The sequence below is a fragment of the Struthio camelus genome, chromosome 1 (assembly GCF_040807025.1).
Source record: "Struthio camelus isolate bStrCam1 chromosome 1, bStrCam1.hap1, whole genome shotgun sequence".
Classification (NCBI taxonomy): domain Eukaryota; kingdom Metazoa; phylum Chordata; class Aves; order Struthioniformes; family Struthionidae; genus Struthio; species Struthio camelus.
The window spans coordinates 21,086,566-21,104,114 of record NC_090942.1 but is presented as its reverse complement, the minus strand read 5'-3'; the positions used below and the strand labels follow the sequence as shown (position 1 = coordinate 21,104,114).

Genomic DNA, 17,549 nt, shown 5'->3' with positions numbered 1-17,549 from the left:
AATCTATTTGACTGTTTCTTGAGAGGTTTTTTTTAAGAAAACTGTAAGATCTAGTTGCAAATATTTTGCCTTTATGTGCTAAAAATTTTTTAAAGTTCAAATTCGATGTCTACCTGACTATCTTGAAAAATTTCACTTGAATTTTGAAGTTTGTCAACATCAGTTTTTGACTAAGCCAGTTATTCTAAAACTTGACAAGATTTCTAAATTTATAATCTTTATCTCAGAAGCCTAGGTGTTGTCTTTGTGCTTTGTCTTTTAATGTTCTAAAGTGTTTCCCTTCAGGGAATTTCAGTATGTATAATACGTATAATTATCCTCAAAGTATATGATTTTGCTGGCAAGCTTATTTTCTTTAGGCATGTAGTAGGATCAAAGTCAACAAGGTAAAAATCCTTATGATTAAACCATGTATGGGATATGTACGTTCCCTGTCATTCAGAAAATTTAGAAAACTGGGGTTTGGTTGTATATGCGGTAATCAATTAAAGATGTCAGGAATAGGCTATGTTGTAGACTGGTCAGCATATAATCAATGCAGTGTTTCAAAGGGGGAGGTAATACCATTTTATTAGATAGCTAATACGATAGGAAGGGGGAAAATAGCTTTTGGGACTCAGGTCCGTCTGCAAAGTTCCTAAAATACTTGAAATTTTGGGAAGCTGAGGCTTCTAAGTGAGGCGTATTTGACCTATTGGTGTTCTACGTACTATTTCATATGAAACTCAGGCTATTTGGATGGCTCTGTGACCTCACGTAGGCTTATTCTTCAGTGTCCATTTTTCTCTCAGGCGAATTTGGCCAGAAATGTAAGATGCATCTGTATTTTTTTGGAAGAGTTCAGTAAGAGAGCTTTCTAGAGGCAAGATTTTGTACAAGATAAATTGTACTGTGCAGAGACTTGATTCACGCCAAACACTTCTCAGAGTTGCGCTGATGGCAGTCTAAGACCTCTTTTACTACTGCTATGGAAAAAGGATTCTGTTGTAGCGTAACCCATTTTTATTTTCCCTCATAAAGAAGTAATAGTAGGCACAGTTTAAAAAGACTTCTTCCCACTTCCTGGGGATGTGGTATTTATTTAGGCTCTTAATGCTGCAAAACAAGCCAAAAATCATGAAGAGCCACCACAGAATTCTCTGACTTAGAGCCCAGGATTAAAGCTTCAGTTACAATCTGTAACAGCAGCATTTATGAGATAAAGACGTGTGAACAGTGTTAATATATAGTATACTGTGCAGACGTGCAATCTGCAGTGAGTGCACACACATTTCTGGGTTTATTTGTGTTAGCTGTGAAAATAACATTTAGCTCATTCCTTATCTGTTTTATTTTTAATAATGAGTGGGACAAATATATCCATTAAGGAAAAGGCAACTCTAGGAAGCAGTTGCTAAGTGATCCTGATAAATCTGCCAACTGTCTTGCATCTGTTTAATGGACATAGTTAGACCAGAACACAGGAGAAAACATCTCTAGCCAAAAATCTCAGTTGTACCGTAAAGGTGCTATTCTTACCGTTTTGTTTCTGTGAGAACAGAACAAACGTAACAATAACCAAAATCTCTTTGCTAACTTTACAGTTTAATACAAGATAAGTAGGAAACTCAAATTAAAAGAACATGAAATAGATTACCACAGTTTTGCTAGAAGTGTTCACATAAAAGGATGTTCTCCTTACTGGCTCATAATGTGAAATTAAAAAGGATGAGCTGTATAACTGTTAAAATATGGATGCTTTATGTACCCTTGACATCACCTAAAATACATCACAAATAATACCGTAAAAACGGGTCAGCTCAGTGTTGTGAAACTAAGCACTAGGGCCTTTCTTTCTAAATTGGAGCCTGGAGGATTGGGTTGAGACTATGCTCAGTCACACAGTAATGACATATGGTACGGGTGCCAGAGGGTTTTCTTCCTTTACCTGCCAAGTCCAGACCTAGCCACTGGCAAACTAAGGATCTCGGAAGTTCAAAGCACCTGTTTGTTTTTCTGAACCGTCTCTCGCCCTCACACTTCCTCTCCCAGTAATTTCAGAGTCCTAGAGAAAAGAGATAGTATACTCTAAAGATAATGTATTAATCCAGTGGGAGATTAAAGTGAGAGCAAATTACAAAGGCGTTACTCCCATGAAACGCAGGCGTAAATGAGATGGTGCTCTCAGCGGTGGTGGCGGTACAGAACTCGAATGGAAATATTTTCTTAAGTGGCTTCTATCTTGTCGCAGGGTTTTGAGTGTTGGGGAGAGTTAGGTGAAAATGAAAAGCTTTGTTTCAGAAGGCAGTGTAAATCATGAAATACCATCTGAATATTCTTTTGGCCATCTACTCCATTCACTGATTGCATACAAATTGGTTCATTGCTCTTTGTTTACACTTATTTTACAGTCTTATCTTTGCATACGAATCAGTCTGTCCTTTTGTGTTCATACACGTTATGCCGTGATGCTAATGTGTTCTCTTTTTCTTTTAATCTCCATTGATAACAGAATATATGTGAATTTCAAGCTCAGGATGTCTCAGAAGAGGAGCTCAAGTAGGCGGTCATGCCCATTGCTGCTGCTGATTATTGTCGTGGCCTTTGTACATTTAACTGTCTGTCCATTTACAAAAGTGGAGGAAAGCTTTAACCTACAAGCCATCCACGATGTTGTGTACCATCGTCTAGACTTGGATAAGGTAAATTGGAAAGACAGTGTTTCTTCTAAGACTCTGTTAAAGATTGCATTTATCCAACTCATACAAGAGAATGGCAATAGGAGTATGATTTATCCCATTTTCCTTTGTTTCTGGTTTGCCTGTCTTACTTAGTTTTTCCTTTTTGCAGTATGACCATCATGAATTTCCTGGAGTTGTCCCAAGAACGTTCCTTGGACCAATTTTTATTGCTGCTCTTTCCAGCCCAGCTATATACGTACTTTCGGTATTACAAATGTCCAAGTTTTACTCCCAGCTGATAGGTATGAGAACTTTCAAGTCAGAGTAGAGGTATTTTTACTGTTGCACTAATGTTGTGATATTCAGGGTTTGGACCAATGTTTAAAACATTGATATACTTTTCCTTAATGAGGGATTTTGCCAACTGCAGTCACTGCCAGCATGGTAATTTCAGCCCCCTTTTTGGACCAACATAGCAACGCAGAAAAAGCTTATGGTAAGATGACAAACATCTAACACTGTTGGAAAAGTAAGTATCTTCAGAGAATACTCTCCCAAGTGTGCTTGCACATACACTTGAGAAAATAATGTTTTATTTGGGTATAGAAGCATTGATTTTTCTGCAAAAGTATCAGTTTAAAGGAGGATTAAATTAGATAAGCTAATAGGGGTCTTTAAGGTGGGTTGCACTGTGAAATGTCTAACATCTTCCCATTACAGTATGTAACGTGTTTGTCCATCAGCAATCAATCTGATATTACTTTTATATCACACTTTTATTCTTCCAATAGTCCGAGGAACTTTGGGGCTCAGTGTGATTTACACTTTATGGAAGTTACAAAAAGAAGTTAGAAAGCAGTTTGGAGCAACTGCGTCAACAGTCTTCTGTCTCATAACTGTTACTCAGTTTCATTTGATGTTTTACTGTACACGAACCCTTCCTAATGTGTTTGCACTTCCTTTTGGTAAGTATCCACATAGTAATAATTTTAAAATATCAAAATTATTTTCCAATTTGTAGTAAACACGTATGGGAAAAGTGCAGCCAGGCAAAATTAATGTATATGCTTGATGACTAGATTATGTGATAACTAGACTGGAAGACTTAGATGGTTGTGCTTTTATTGCAGCCTATGCCTAAATGACTGTAATCGTATGTTTTACGGAGTCTAAATATACATAGTGTTTGTCAGATAAATTTGATTAACTAGCGGTTTGAGTATATATATGTGATGCATAAAATATCTAGCTATTGAAAACTCACGGGGTACACCTGTAGTTCAAAAAAATCTAGTCTGTGCAGGAAACAGTTTTCTCATGAGACTGGAACAAACTTCCACAGCGACCTTTTCACTTTCCTTTTCTAGAGTAATCTATAAACCTATAAATCTATAAACAGTTTGACAAGCACCCCCCCCCATACTGTAAGTATACCAAGTCAAAACTAAGATTAACCTACTCATATAGTTTTTCCCCAGAGATGATGAGAGGAAAAATTAATCACATGTGACAGATATTAGCTTAGTCACTTAATGCTTCACTGGAAGTTTTTCAGCTATTAAAATCATGAGGTTGGTCTAAGAATCTGTTTGAATCAGAATTAAAACAAAACAGAAAAAAAACTCGCTAAATTGTCAAGAAAATATTGCATAGTAGTAAACTTTCCAGAACATTTTCCCAGATACTAAAACATGTTTTGTATCCTTTTACTATTTCACTTATAATCCATTGTTGTGTTCTCTTGCGTTTTTCTTAGGATTGTGACTAATTTACAATATAGGCAGTGTTACCGTGTGGTTTAAACTGTGAAAAAGTGGAGAAGTCTTCATCTGTAGAGATATGTTTCCAGCTAACCACCCGTATGGATTTATAGATCCTTCTTCTTGAGCAGTAGTCTGTAGTCTCTTTTCCGTAATTGAAATGGGGTGCCGTTGTCATTAATACAGGATATACTCAGCCAAAAGAATAAACTCGTCAGCTGATACTGAGCAATAATAATTATGAGTCTTAATCTGAAAAGCTTTCAGTACTCCCTTAAGTTTGGTCTTGTTCGGAAAGCTATTAAATAAACTATCCAGGAAGAGTTCCCAAATCCTGCTTCGTGTGATTACCCTTTTCCTAATTAGTTAAGCATCAACGATGGAACGTTGCACGTTATTCCAAATTACATCCCCCTCTCAGAGAGAGAGAATTACTGGACTAGACGTGCTAGGAGGACCAAGAAAGCATTAGCTGGAAAGAAGTGTGAAGATAGAGGAACAAGAAGCCTGCGTTAAAAGGTGCATTTGTCTGCAGAAAACAAACAGTGAAGGTATTCAGTGTATCAGATGATGTGTTTTATCTATTTCTGCAGTGCTCCTGGCGTTGACGTTTTGGATACAGCAAAAGCAAAGGCCATTCATTTGGTTCTCAGCTTTGGCAATTATAGTCTTCAGATCAGAGCTCTGTATGTTTTTAGGCCTCATGCTTCTGGTGACATTATTGAATAAAAGAGTCTCCATTTTAAAGGTGCTTTCCCATGCTGTTCCTGCTGGCATGTTTTGGCTGGGTAAGTGTTTGTCTGGAAAAAAAAAACAAATGTCATATTAAATCCAATCAAAGTCTTAAATTTTTCAAAAATACACCTAAAGTAAAAAAATACTTGAGAAAATGAGAAGTAATAAATTTTCTGCGTTTTCCTCACAAGAAAACCTTTTTTTGTTGTTGTTTTTGTGAACTAGTGAAACTAATCTAGGAAAGGTGAGTAATACCTTAATTAAAACTTTATACTGTACACGTCAAATAATTAAAGAACTAGAAAACATAATGGTTTGGAATATGTAGAATTTTCTGAATATTAGAGGTAAAGATTTGCTTGCCTTCTCTGCTGACCTTAGGGATTTTTTTTGTCTGTGGTTCCATTTAGTAGTAATATTACAAGAGTATTTCTTTGAACATTTCTGTGTGAAGAAATAGATGTGCACAGAGCTGTAGAAAAATACTCTGACCCCTGCCTTTAGATTCTTACACTATAAGGTCCTGGCTTTGAAAAGGCTTAGACATGCAAGTGGATTGTAATATAATTAGTACCTGTTCATAGTTGCAGGCACATTATCAAACGTAGTGTCTATTGCCGTGATGATAAGCTAAAGCCCAGGATAAAATATGGTTCAGCATGACACAGAGGGGTACGGAGCAAGAGATGGTGGGGAGAGTCGCAGCTTAGCTTTGTGGATGATTCTCAAGATTTTTAAGAAAATTCTTTGGGCATCTATTTCCTAATACACTAATTGTAATGGCTTTGGTGATGGTCCACACTGGAGAGGTTGAAAAAGCTCCTTGTTTCTGCATATCTATGGAAGACTTGTGCACATGCCTGTAAATATTTTAAGCTACTGAGCCAGCTTACCTAACTAAAAAAGCTCTTGACCGGTGCCTGGTGATGAACTCTGGCAGTGTGCTGACCTTTCCACAGTGTGGACAGTAGAAGCAGTGAAAGATCATTCCACGTACGTTTGAAGTTGCTTCATAGTATAAGAGCTTGGAGGCCCAACAGGAATAAGGCATATGTATTCCCATTCCCTCACTGGGCAAATTTTCCAAATACCAGAGCAATTTTCGTATAGCTGAGCAGAGGAGATAGGATTGACAGGCTTCCTACTCTTCCTGTCTGTGTGCCTTTTATGCATTATCCTCCTTCTTCCCTCCTTCCCAATATGTAGTGGGAAGCCACTGGAGATTTGTTTTTACTCATCGACTTCTCAGTAGAAATCTAGTTAATGCCATATGAAGTTAAAACAGGTTTCTTAATATTCATTACTTTCAATACTCTAATATTTTATAAAAACTTTAAACCACTCTTTTTCACACCTGGGGGTGGGAACAATCTCACCCAGATGCTTATCTAATATGCTTCTCTTAAGATTTCTGTTAAAAAATGCAAAGTGTAGCATCCCTCCCCTGCGCTTCTGTTGCAGGATAGCTTCAGCCTTCTGTATGGCTTTGTGAGAGGCTTACAGTGCATTTTCCGGTTTGTGTTATCTAATTGGTAAATATGTGCCTTTGATGGACTTTGGATTTCTCTAGTTTTTAATTCATGCAGGTTTATATTTCTTCTAGGACTGACAGTTGCTGTGGACTCGCTATTTTGGAGGCAACTTCTGTGGCCTGAAGGGAAAGTGCTCTGGTATAACACGGTTTTAAACAAAAGTTCCAACTGGGGAGTATCCTTTGGAATGTGTTAGGAAAAGAGATCTTTAGAATGCTGTGAGCTAAACAAAGGGCTTCACATAACTCATTCCTGAGACCCGGTTGTGGTGTTGATGAAATAATTGATGGAAGAAGTAGAATTTATTTTAAGTTTGAGGCAATATCTGTTCTGTAAATCTTTTCCTTAATTTTAACTTTCCTCTGCTGACCTATTCTTCATGCTTGTTCCTGTTCTACAAATATAAATCCAGGTTTCTTCCCCTTGATTGTTGATGTTTCCCACGTGATTTGTGGTATGATGTGAGAGTAGCTAGGCACCTGCTTTTCTTTCTCAAAGGGTAAGGTAGGAAAATTAAATGCCTAGAAAAACATGATATAGAAAAAACATACTGCATATCTGCAAAAGTTGTGTAGGCTACTGTAAAAAATAGTTGACCTTACACACTTGCTGGCAATGAAAGCGTCCTTAACTCTCCTTTTCACCTTGAAGACCTCTCCTTTTTTGTGGTATTTCTATTCAGCCCTGCCTCGTGCTTTGGGATGCAGCATTCTATTTGTACCCTTAGGTGCGGCAGAAAAGAGGACTCGGATGTTACTTTTGCCAGCGCTGGGCTTTATTTTCTTGTATTCATTTCTTCCACACAAAGAGTTGCGTTTTATCATGTATACTTTCCCTGTCTTCAACATAGTGGCTGCTAAAACTTGCTCACGAATGTAAGTTTGAAATTTTTTTTTCTAAAAATGTAAAAGCACGTAAAACTGTTATTATTGTTTTATGCACTTCTTTCCATCTTGGAACCTGGATTATCTTGAGATCCTTTAGAAAGGAAGTCTGTATCATTTTACCAATTCTACTAATGAGAGAAATGGAGACAGAAAAGTGAAATGATATGATAGGGTCGTTTGGCAAGTCTGTGGCAGAGTCAATAATAGAATGCCAACTTTCTGTCATGCTGTTGCAATTCAGTTTATTTTATCCACTAAAGAAACAGACACGTTCCAGTATGCTACCATGTTGCCACTGTAACTTTTGTCAGGATATAGTTTAATAGACAATTGAGACTCGCAAAACATGGCGTTTGTATCAAATAGTTTAACCTGGTTACAGTGAGTAAACAAATTGAAGTTAAATTCTGAACCTCTTTGAAAGAGAGTACATATATAGCTGCTGGTTACAAACAGAGAAATACTTAGCTTTATTAATGAGAATATTTATTCTAATGTTGAATATTTGTCACTAGAAGTTAGTTTTTTAGAAATGGGTAATAAATGCATTCCTTATAAACAATTGCTGTATGAAGTTTGCATTGATCTTTGTTATCTAGCAGGGGAGTTTTTCATAAAAGTTCTATCACAATAACCAGTGACCGATATGAAGGAAAACTAACAGTTATTTCTTATTCATTTTTTTTTCTCTTGTTAGTCTAAATAACTACCGGAAATCCTGGCTGTACAAACTTGGATCGCTCTTTGTTACAATGCATCTTCTGGTTAATGCAGCTTATTCAGGAACATCTTTATACGTTTCGCATTTCAATTATCCTGGAGGAGTAGCAATGCAGAAATTACATGAGTTGGTACCCTCTACAGCTGGTATGTGAAGCTGGTATGGTTTATGTTCACCTCATTTCAACTGTAATTATTTCCGCTAGTGTATCTTTTTCTCCACGTATGTTGAATATTGTTTCTTCACACTGTTTATGTGCATCTTTTCCATTACTATTTTGCTAACTTATTAATCAGAGTGTTCTTTCAGGCATTTTCATACTGTATTTTGTTTGTTTATGCAGAGGTGTCTGTTCATATTGATGTGGCTGCAGCACAAACAGGAGTTTCTCGATTCCTAGAAATCAATTCAGATTGGAGGTATGTTATTAACAAGGGATTTTGATCTGAAGATAGGCACTTGCTTTTTCCTGTTTTGTATATGCACAGTGGCAAATATAATGGGTATGGTTTCCGTTACAGCATATTTATTAAGCTAGGTCAAGGACAGTGTAAATCTTCGGGCACTTTTGATGATGTCTGCAGTGCTAATGCTGTAGAACTGGAAAACTGCAACATTTTTAAAACTCTTTTGGTTCTTTTTTGCCTAAGTATCATGGATTCTTTAAAGACTTCAGAAACAATGCAAAAAATATTATAAGCTAATTACAACTTTGATAGCTTTAATGCAATTTCTTTTGATGCAATAAAAAAAGCTGTAGATGAACACTTTCTGCTCATGGCAGAACAAATGGGGGGGATTTTTATTTTGTTTATTTTTATATGATCTATTGAAATGTGAAGCTTGCTGTGCGTTAATATTCAAAGTAAGGCTCTTTTTATTTGTTGTCATGTGTAACATCCTTCAAATACAAGGCATAGGAAGCTGCTGGCATGTGGATTATTAGTCATGTTCATTAGCTCTGAGGAAGAACAGTTGAGTATTTTGTTACTGTAAGCAGCAGTGATGTACAAATAGTTTTAAGAGTCAGAATATTTAAATGAATAGTAGGAGACATTTATAGGATGATATTGCTTGCTTTTCAGGGTGTACACCAGAAAAGGTACACTTTTGATTCTTAGGCTTACCTTTTCAACTAAAGTCTATTTTTTTTTTTTAATTAAAAAGGTAATCTTAATGAAATGATTCAGCATAAAGGTACACAGTACCTCACTTTGTGTATGCACAAAACAATAACGGTCCTAGCCAAATTTGGTTTTAGTTTAAGAGGTATTCTGAGTATGGAGTTCTCTTTCCCCAGTTATAGTCTTGAGTATCAGATGAAGAATCACAATTTAACTATTGGTAAATTTTGAGATAATGTTTTGGGGAGAAAGAAGAAAAGTAGGCATTTGAGAAACCTGCAGAAACTGTTTAGGTTGCTATGCCTTATTTTATTACTGTGCTTTTTCACGATACCATGATGGTACTGACTGTTTTAAACTGTGATTACCCTCAGCGTTACCAATCCAATGTTTATATCAAATTAGTTTTTGTATATTCAATCTGGAGGAGTCCTAAGCCATGAACAGTCCGGAAAAGACCTTAAAACTGTTGGAGTACAAAAGATAGAACAGGCATGATAGCTAAAATGTTCCAATCTTTATTTATTGAATATACTTAAAAGAACCTTATCAATAATTTACATACCCTCTAAGTTCAATACCTAATTTTATATTTTTATTTTATATATATATTTTTTTAACTGCAGGTAATTTTTGCTTGGAAGGCTGTAGTGCAGTGGGATTGGAAAGCAGACGAATAATATTGCTGTCACTGATGGATGTTTCATACTGTTGCAGCTGAAGGGCAGTTTGTCTCTCTCGCTTTTATCTTACTCATCATAAAAAGGCCTCAAGGGAGGCCTAATTCATCATAAAGTTTCATATAAAAAAGGGTCACGCAAAAACAGCAACTGAGAATCATACGCAGGAGTACCACATTGTCTGACAGCACAATAGTCCAAAGTGTAGTGGCACCAGCTGTCTATCTCCTATTTATTCAAGGAAGTGACAGCGTTTTCAGATGGGCAAAAAATTTACCATCTTCATAGACTGTATATCAGGTGAAAACAGATTTATGGATGGAGTGGCTAGGGAGAGTGATGACTCATCAGGATAACTGCAATCCATAAGTAAAAGTGTCTTCAAAGGTAGCAGCTTTCAGTGGCATGCTCAGATTAGATCTGTTTTCCTCAAGAAAACTGCAGGTGATCCATTATTTTTCTTCAAAGAGTGATTGAAAAAAAACTGGGTGTAGGTTCTAACATAGGACAGGTGTTATGATCTTGTCTTCAATTAGTGCATTCTCTTTGAACCAGAAATAAATATGCTGTGTAAGCTTAAAGTATTTTAAAATAATAAAATTCAGAAATGCTTGCAGCCAGATGAAAGGCCCTTTATTTGCTGATGAGCAAAATGCAAAGTTATTTAGTAACAACTTTACCAATTCATATGCTATTCCTTCTGCCATTCAGGACACATGTACCATCCTAAGTGGTATTGTGATCTTTTTGGAAATAAGCAGATGAAATTAATGTGCAATTTTAAGTAGAAGAAAGCACTTAGTGTGCAAGGTCTAATTCTGTAACTGTATGATGTGTTTACTGATTGCTTCTGGATTCTATCAGTCTGGGGTCTGTTCTCTGTTGCCACTTCCAAAATTTTAGTTAACAATATGCACAAGTCCTCCAGTTTACTGTAAAGTACTTGTCACTTTAAGTATCTTAAATGGTAATGACTTTATTTTTACAAGGTTTCCTTAGGTAGCAGAAATTAAGATTATTGTTTCTAGTTTTTCACAGAAGAATTCGGAGACACTAAAGGCCAAATCTTCAAAGATACATGTGGCAAAAGATGCAGACTGGATTTAGTCTTGGGTGCCTCTAAGAGTATTTAGGGTTGGGATTTCAGCACTCCCTTATCTGTGTCCGTGCATGTAACAAAAGCCACAGACTTAAGTTACTTGTGAAACGTATGGGAGGAATCAGGTGCCTAAGAATAGGAGCTAGACAAGCCGGTGGAAATAGTTTGTAAGGAGTGGCAGCACAAAGGGTGAAGAACTGGGCACTGTTCTTCACTTAGGATACACAGTATGAATGCTACTGTATGGTTAGATGCCTAGGACAGTCTTGTCATGCACAGACTAAAGGTAGGTAACTTCCATCTTAACCTCTATTTTCTGGACTGTTCTCCACTATTAGGCTAGCATATTTTGCTGGGATAAACAGCGAAGATTTGAACCCACATCTCCCACGTCTTGGAAATACATGAAATGGTGGTCTGTGTGTTCTGGGGTGAACTTGACTTATTTTTCCCTTCTGAAGTTGTTCTCTTTTACCTAACAAATGGTTGTTGGATTGAGGACTCTGTCAGACTGCCATGTCCTATGTAAGCATCTTAACCCTTGGGCTATTAATTCCACCTGCTTCTCTGCAGTGAGTGAATAAAAAAAACCTACTGTGAACTAGAGCAATGTCTGCATGAGACAGTGAGAGATCTACCTTAAATTCCGTAATCCTAGAGAGGTTCACACAGTCCTATGAGATGAGGAACTTTGATTCAGTTCTGGGCTCAGGTCAGACACAGAATGACTGAACTTGCACCTAGATCTTTCACATCCCTACCAAATGCTTGAGTTGCTTTCTGTTGTATAAAAGGCAATCTTTATATATAAACTTGTTTTGTCATCCTGTAAATTTCCTCTATGGCTAGGTTGACAAAAGTGCCTGATGAGGCTAAATACAGAATACAGTTTCTTCTAATACACGCTGTAAGTTTACATGTTAAATGGTTTTAAAACTCACGAATTGCTTTTATTTATATATACACACGCACACACACGTGTGTGTGCTTTTATAAATTTATTTATGTTTAGGTACCTAAACATGTTTATAAAAGCTGACCCAAACATGAAGCTTGCATGTATCAGGCAACTGAGCCCACAAGTAACCAGTGCCAGGTTAATACTGTCGTTGCTAGACTGGTCTTTTTTTCCTAGAGTGTTCAAGGAAGTCTTCTTCCAGCTATTCTCTCAGGGTTCTACTGTAACATTTTACTACCAGAAGGGAAAAATTTCTGCTATAAACCCTCATCCAAACCCAGTTTCCATGGAATAAAACTTAATCAGTCCATTTTTCTACAGTCTTAGGCTCTGCTGTAGAGACATTTTCTCTCTAGAGTTGAAATAGAGGATTAGATGGGAAGTATTTTGGCAGTTCTGGTTTTTATCACAGTAGCAGCAGAAAGTCTTGCTTGGAATGATTGACTTCAAACTCTTCAAAAAAACCATTTCCTTCTCAGCTATAACTTAATCTTGTGATATAACTGAGAATGTTGTAGTTCCTTTTTTATTTCATCTTGGATATTATATGGCCTTGTGGTAATGGAGGCGTTTAATATGTAAAGAGAAGAATGTAAATAAGCTTTCTGTATTCTTTACAGGTATGACAAAAGAGAAGATGTTAAACCAGGAGACCAGTTGATGTTTTCTTATACACATATACTGATGGAAACAAATCCTCTTCAAATGTCACATTACAAGACAACCCACAGGCCCCTGGCAAATATACCTGGCATCAGTAAAATTGGGTTGAACCTCACTGCACTACCTCCTTTTACTTTAAACTTAAAACCAAAATTAGTACTGTTGGAAAAACTTCCCCTATTGTCTTGACTGTGAATTTTAAGTAAGTCTTTTGATGACTAAATAAGACAATTGCAAATTGTCATTCTAGCGCTGCAATTCAGATTCTGTGAAAAGGTATGGAAAATAATCTTGGTATTGATTGATATTTAGCTATGTTCTGTTTTCTTACATAAATATTGCACCACATTCCTAGGCAGTACTCAAATACTGAGCTATATCGTTGGATAAGTTTGAGAGAAGGTACCTACAATTTTAGCGCTATTAAGTAAAACCCATGTACTTAGTGCAAGCAGCTATTTCATAATGCAGCACAGGTATGTCCTAATTGCCCTATATAAGACACATAATGGAACCGGTTTGTGCTACTGCAGTAATTTGATAAGTAATCCGTGTGTGCAAAGATATATCATTTGACCTATCTGCAGGATTGTGACTCTCCCCCCTCAGTTGTCAGATTGCCTGTGTGAAACTTGAATGATGTAATCAACACAGCAAAGCCATATTCCTTGTAGCTTCATCACAATAACTAATTGTGCCCTGTAGGCTACCAAACTAATTAAAGTGAAAGATTCATTTGAAAAGCAGTTGCACTTCTTGGCAAGCACTGTTTCATAGCTGATTTGAGTATTAAAGGATGGCTGTCTGTATTCCAACAGTGCATGAATAAGCGGTGCAACTTGGATTTCACAGAAAAAAGATAATTTTTAAAATGATGTTTCCTCTTTTCTGCTGCAAAGATATTATCATAATTTGCAGTGCAAAAGTTACCTATGGAAATACTGACTTGAATACACTTGAAGATAGGTGCTATTTTCTTTCTGTATAAACTAAGTAGTCCCTTTGGAAATGAATGTGCCTGTGTGTCATGGACAAATGTGTTGCACTCTGTAAATGAGAATAAGATAGCATGCTCTGTAATCTCTTCTTAATTAGAAGTGGTATGTGGTGGGGTTTTTTTTTGTTTTGTTTTGTTTTGAAGAATGTCTACCTTGCTGCTTGCTGGGTGGAAGAAGTTAGAGGGTATACCAAGAAGAAAAGTCAGAATTTCAGTTAGGAGCAGTTATAATATGGCAGGAGGTCTAATATTAAAAATTTAATGTTCCAGAAATAAACATGGGCAGAAAACTATTCCTTACTGACTGAAAACTCAAGAGTAAAAAAATTCTAACTGAACAAAAGTTTTTGTTTCTTTGTTTCGTTTTTTTTTTATTTGTTTCCATCCTTAAAGCAGGTTTCATTCAGGGCCCTACCTTTACCTTTGTATGTGTTTCAGTTTTTAGGATAGTATTTTCTTTTTTTAGTCCCTGGATTATGTATCTCAGGAACTAATCTGGTTGGGTGGAGCCTGCTCCACTGTGGGTGGCTGTTGTGCAGGCTTTCTCACATTGAGATCTGGCAAAGGTAACCTGCAGAACTTGTTACTCCAGTCTTTGGCCTCTCTTGAAATTGAAATTACTGGAGTATTATCTATTTGACTTCTCTTTGGAAGAAAACTGAACTTTTCTCCAGAGCCAATTTGAACATCAAATACTTCACAGGGTACAGAAGGAAGTACACGTGCAAATATCTGAAAATTAGAAGAATGCAAAGGATATAGGCCCTTGTGTGTTAAGCATAATAATTAACTTTTTCAAAACTTCCCCTACAATGTAATCTGTAAGTGGAGTACCTAAACTCAAATGTATCCTGCCCTAGTGAAGACCAATCTGAACTGCTAAACTTAGGCATATGGTTATTCCAGCTTTACAAATTCTTGGTTGCCTGAGTCCCTTCTGCAGAAACCTTTTTTTCTACTAACAAGAGAAAACTTCAGCCTATTATGCTTGTAACATATGCACCTCAAGTCGATGCCTAAATTTGCATAGGATGTACGGACATTTGGCACTCCGTAATGCATACAACGAGTTTAATCTTGTTGAGTGTTAGGCACGTTTAGTTGACAAGGACCTTCCACGGACTTACAGGTGCCGGTCGAACTTACACCAGTGCTAGTGCTTAGCTGTGGCAGTAGCGTGTAGTACTCCACACAGGCAGAGCTACCAGTGTAAATAGGAGCTATCAGGCCAAAATAGCCTGTCTAGTATATTTGTTAGGGGTGGACAAAAGGAGTATAAGGAGACAAAAAACAGATGTATTGCAGTTTTGTGCAGTTTCTAAAGTTTATTTAGGTCCTCTAGCATCTTGCTCTGCCTGTGGTGTTAAAGCTGTTGGCGCTAGCAATCGAAGGACTAAATCATGACTGATGCAGCTGTTCCAGTAGTCAGCACTGTAGCACCAGTGGCCGTGTGACTTCTATGACAGTGTGTGTAACCCCCTACAACATATGCTAGGAGCGTCCTAGTAGCCCACACTCTAAATAAGAAGGGCCATCTGTCAAACTTGGACAAGGATTACAGCAATTTTTCCTCCAAGGCTACCTTCAATAAATAAGCAGTCCTTGGAATAGAAGCTAAAAGCCAGCTCTTCTTTCTTTTTAAATGAACGTTCTAATCTGAGCCCCGTGTCTGCTTTCTTTAGCTCAGTGAAGGTCTGCCAGCAGAGTTTTCCCAGAAAAGTTGCGGAAACAGGAAGCTTATTTTCTTCTTTACTATAGATTAGTACTCTTTAATGTAGATTAAAACTCGTATTTTCTTTCTTAAGTCCCCTTAGATATAATAGGGTACTAAGCAAGTCTCCCACACCTTTAACAAGCGCGTAAAGTGGGGCTATTACAAATTCTTTTGGCTTTTAGGGGAGAGGGGGGAAGGGAAGGTTGGAGGAAGCCCAGAGTTATGACATGAGTCTTGTAGGTAAGAGGCACGCTCTGAAGACTTGCTTGCAATTTATCACGGGACTTCAAAATACTCTCTCATGAAAACTCACGTTTTTAAAAGAAAAATTCCTTTTGTGTCAAGTGATTACACACAACCCTGGCTTAAATATAGTGTTTCTTACTAAGAGCAGAAGTAGCATTATTCAAATAATTGAGGGCTAAATTAAACAAAGCAAAAATATATAGTACAGTCCATCTGTAAATTGTTACATCTATGACAGTAAAACACTGTCATAGAAAATGCATTTAACATGTATAATACTGCTGTAGAATGAGATTTATTTTAGGATGTCTCTTAAACTTCCCACAGGTCATCAAACGTTCAGTAGCAGCATGTATTGCCTTTTGAAGTTTGACTTAATTTCTTACAAACAAGGTTTGTACCTGTAAATAACAAGGCTAACACATGACTAGGACACAAATACAGTGCCAGGAATGGCTCAGAGAAGGTGAGTAATCACCTTTGTAGCACAAGATTTATGACACCATATAAATTAGCAGATAGATGTCAAACTAAATACAATAATTTTAGATTGCATGGAAGAAGTTAGGGAATTCGTTCATAGAGGATATTTTGTATGCTAAAAGAGGTTCAAAACAGGATTAAACAAATCAGTATCCCATCAAGAACTAAGAAACAGAAGATAAAGGAACAACTTCGAGTTCTCAAAAGTCTCTAAGAAATAGAGTGTTCACAGCTAGGAAAAATACCAGACTTATTTATCTTACAGCCTTCCCTAAGTACCTGCTATGGGTCTCTTGGGAGAGAGAATTCTGGGGTGAGGGGACCTGGAGAATGGCTGTATTAGGTGATATGCATATAAATATTTACCTGTTAACACTGAGAAAAGTCAGAACATACCTTCCCAGGTTCTTTCCCATACCACCTATTTCTTTCAAAGCAGCAGAACACAACCTCAATGCAATGTAACTGCATAATGCATTTTGAAACAGGTTGATCCATTTTTCTCACTACCTGGTCATTTCACAGTTCCCATTGGTACAACAGATCACACGTTTAGGTGAACAAGACAGATGATTGTGCTGCCTCTCCTAGTGCAGAGTGAAAACTGTTGCAAGACTTACTTATGTCTGTAATTCGAGTTTGAAAGGTGGTAAGAAGTTTAAGCGCTTGTTTGCTGCATGTCAACATCAAAGCAAATGTGTGTGTAGTGGCGGGAGGGAATACTTTTTAATATAATCTTTCTCTGGAAAGCATGCATTCATTTAAGGGTTTCAAATAAGAAAAAAGTTACCCAAAGCTTCTTGTTTTTTTCCCTGGAATTTGAGAACACTTTTTCATACGTTAAAAAAGTTACACAGAAGTCTACTGCTGCCTTCCTCACTTTGTACCTGTATTCCTTCTTAAATTCTCCCCTTTCCCTTCTCAGAGGGCTTTCTTTGTAACTTAGTATTCAATCTTAGTGTTGTACAAATGACTTCTTTCTGTTTGCAAAAGAACAAAACCTCAAACCAAGTATATCATCAATGTCAGCAAGACTGTTTAGCCACAGCTGTTTCAATTAGTCGGTTACATAATCAGTCTCAACCATATCTTAAATGAAATTTATCACTACCTGGTTAACATAGGACGCAAGATTAAAATGGTGTTTGCAGAAATTCCTGAAGTTAAATGACAAAAAACCTCAAGGAAATTTTTCTTCATTTTTTCTTTAATCGTATGTGATTTCTATTTTTAAATAAATGAAATGATCTTTTTGTATGCAACTCTTATTTTATAGCAGCTCTTTAGATT

The 17,549-nt window shown here is 36.9% G+C and overlaps 2 protein-coding genes across 5 annotated transcripts in view; one reads left to right on the top strand and one right to left on the bottom strand.

The window, feature by feature from the left end:
• The first annotated feature begins 2,497 nt into the window (after positions 1 to 2,497).
• Positions 2,498 to 17,514, top strand: ALG12 (ALG12 alpha-1,6-mannosyltransferase). Of its 4 annotated transcripts, none has more exons than XM_068931236.1 (10): positions 2,517 to 2,681; positions 2,830 to 2,962; positions 3,073 to 3,156; positions 3,452 to 3,625; positions 5,014 to 5,208; positions 6,759 to 6,862; positions 7,339 to 7,562; positions 8,272 to 8,441; positions 8,639 to 8,714; positions 12,777 to 17,514. In XM_068931236.1, exons 1-10 carry the CDS (start codon positions 2,517 to 2,519, stop codon positions 13,006 to 13,008), a joined length of 1,557 nt encoding a protein of 518 aa, XP_068787337.1. In that variant the 3' UTR covers positions 13,009 to 17,514. The 4 variants fall into 4 exon arrangements, with proteins under 4 accessions (XP_009666099.2, XP_068787337.1, XP_068787352.1 ...); XM_068931251.1 differs by having other exon boundaries at positions 10,046 to 12,899; XM_009667804.2 differs by lacking the exon at positions 3,073 to 3,156 and having other exon boundaries at positions 2,498 to 2,681.
• Positions 2,799 to 17,549, bottom strand: part of ZBED4 (zinc finger BED-type containing 4) — a 43,221-nt gene continuing 28,470 nt past the window's right edge. The window contains exon 3 of the transcript XR_011138897.1: positions 2,799 to 5,220. The gene's annotated coding sequence lies outside the window, so the exon portion shown is untranslated. The remainder of the gene's footprint in view (positions 5,221 to 17,549) is intronic.

Coding starts and splice junctions, on each gene's coding strand:
- ALG12 (XM_068931236.1), top strand. CDS start 2,517: ATGTCTCAGAAGAGGAGCTCAAGTAGGCGGTCATGCCCATTGCTGCTG. Junction 7,563..8,271: donor GCTAAAACTTGCTCACGAAT/GTAAGTTTGAAA, acceptor TTCTCTTGTTAG/TCTAAATAACTACCGGAAAT. Junction 8,715..12,776: donor GAAATCAATTCAGATTGGAG/GTATGTTATTAA, acceptor TATTCTTTACAG/GTATGACAAAAGAGAAGATG.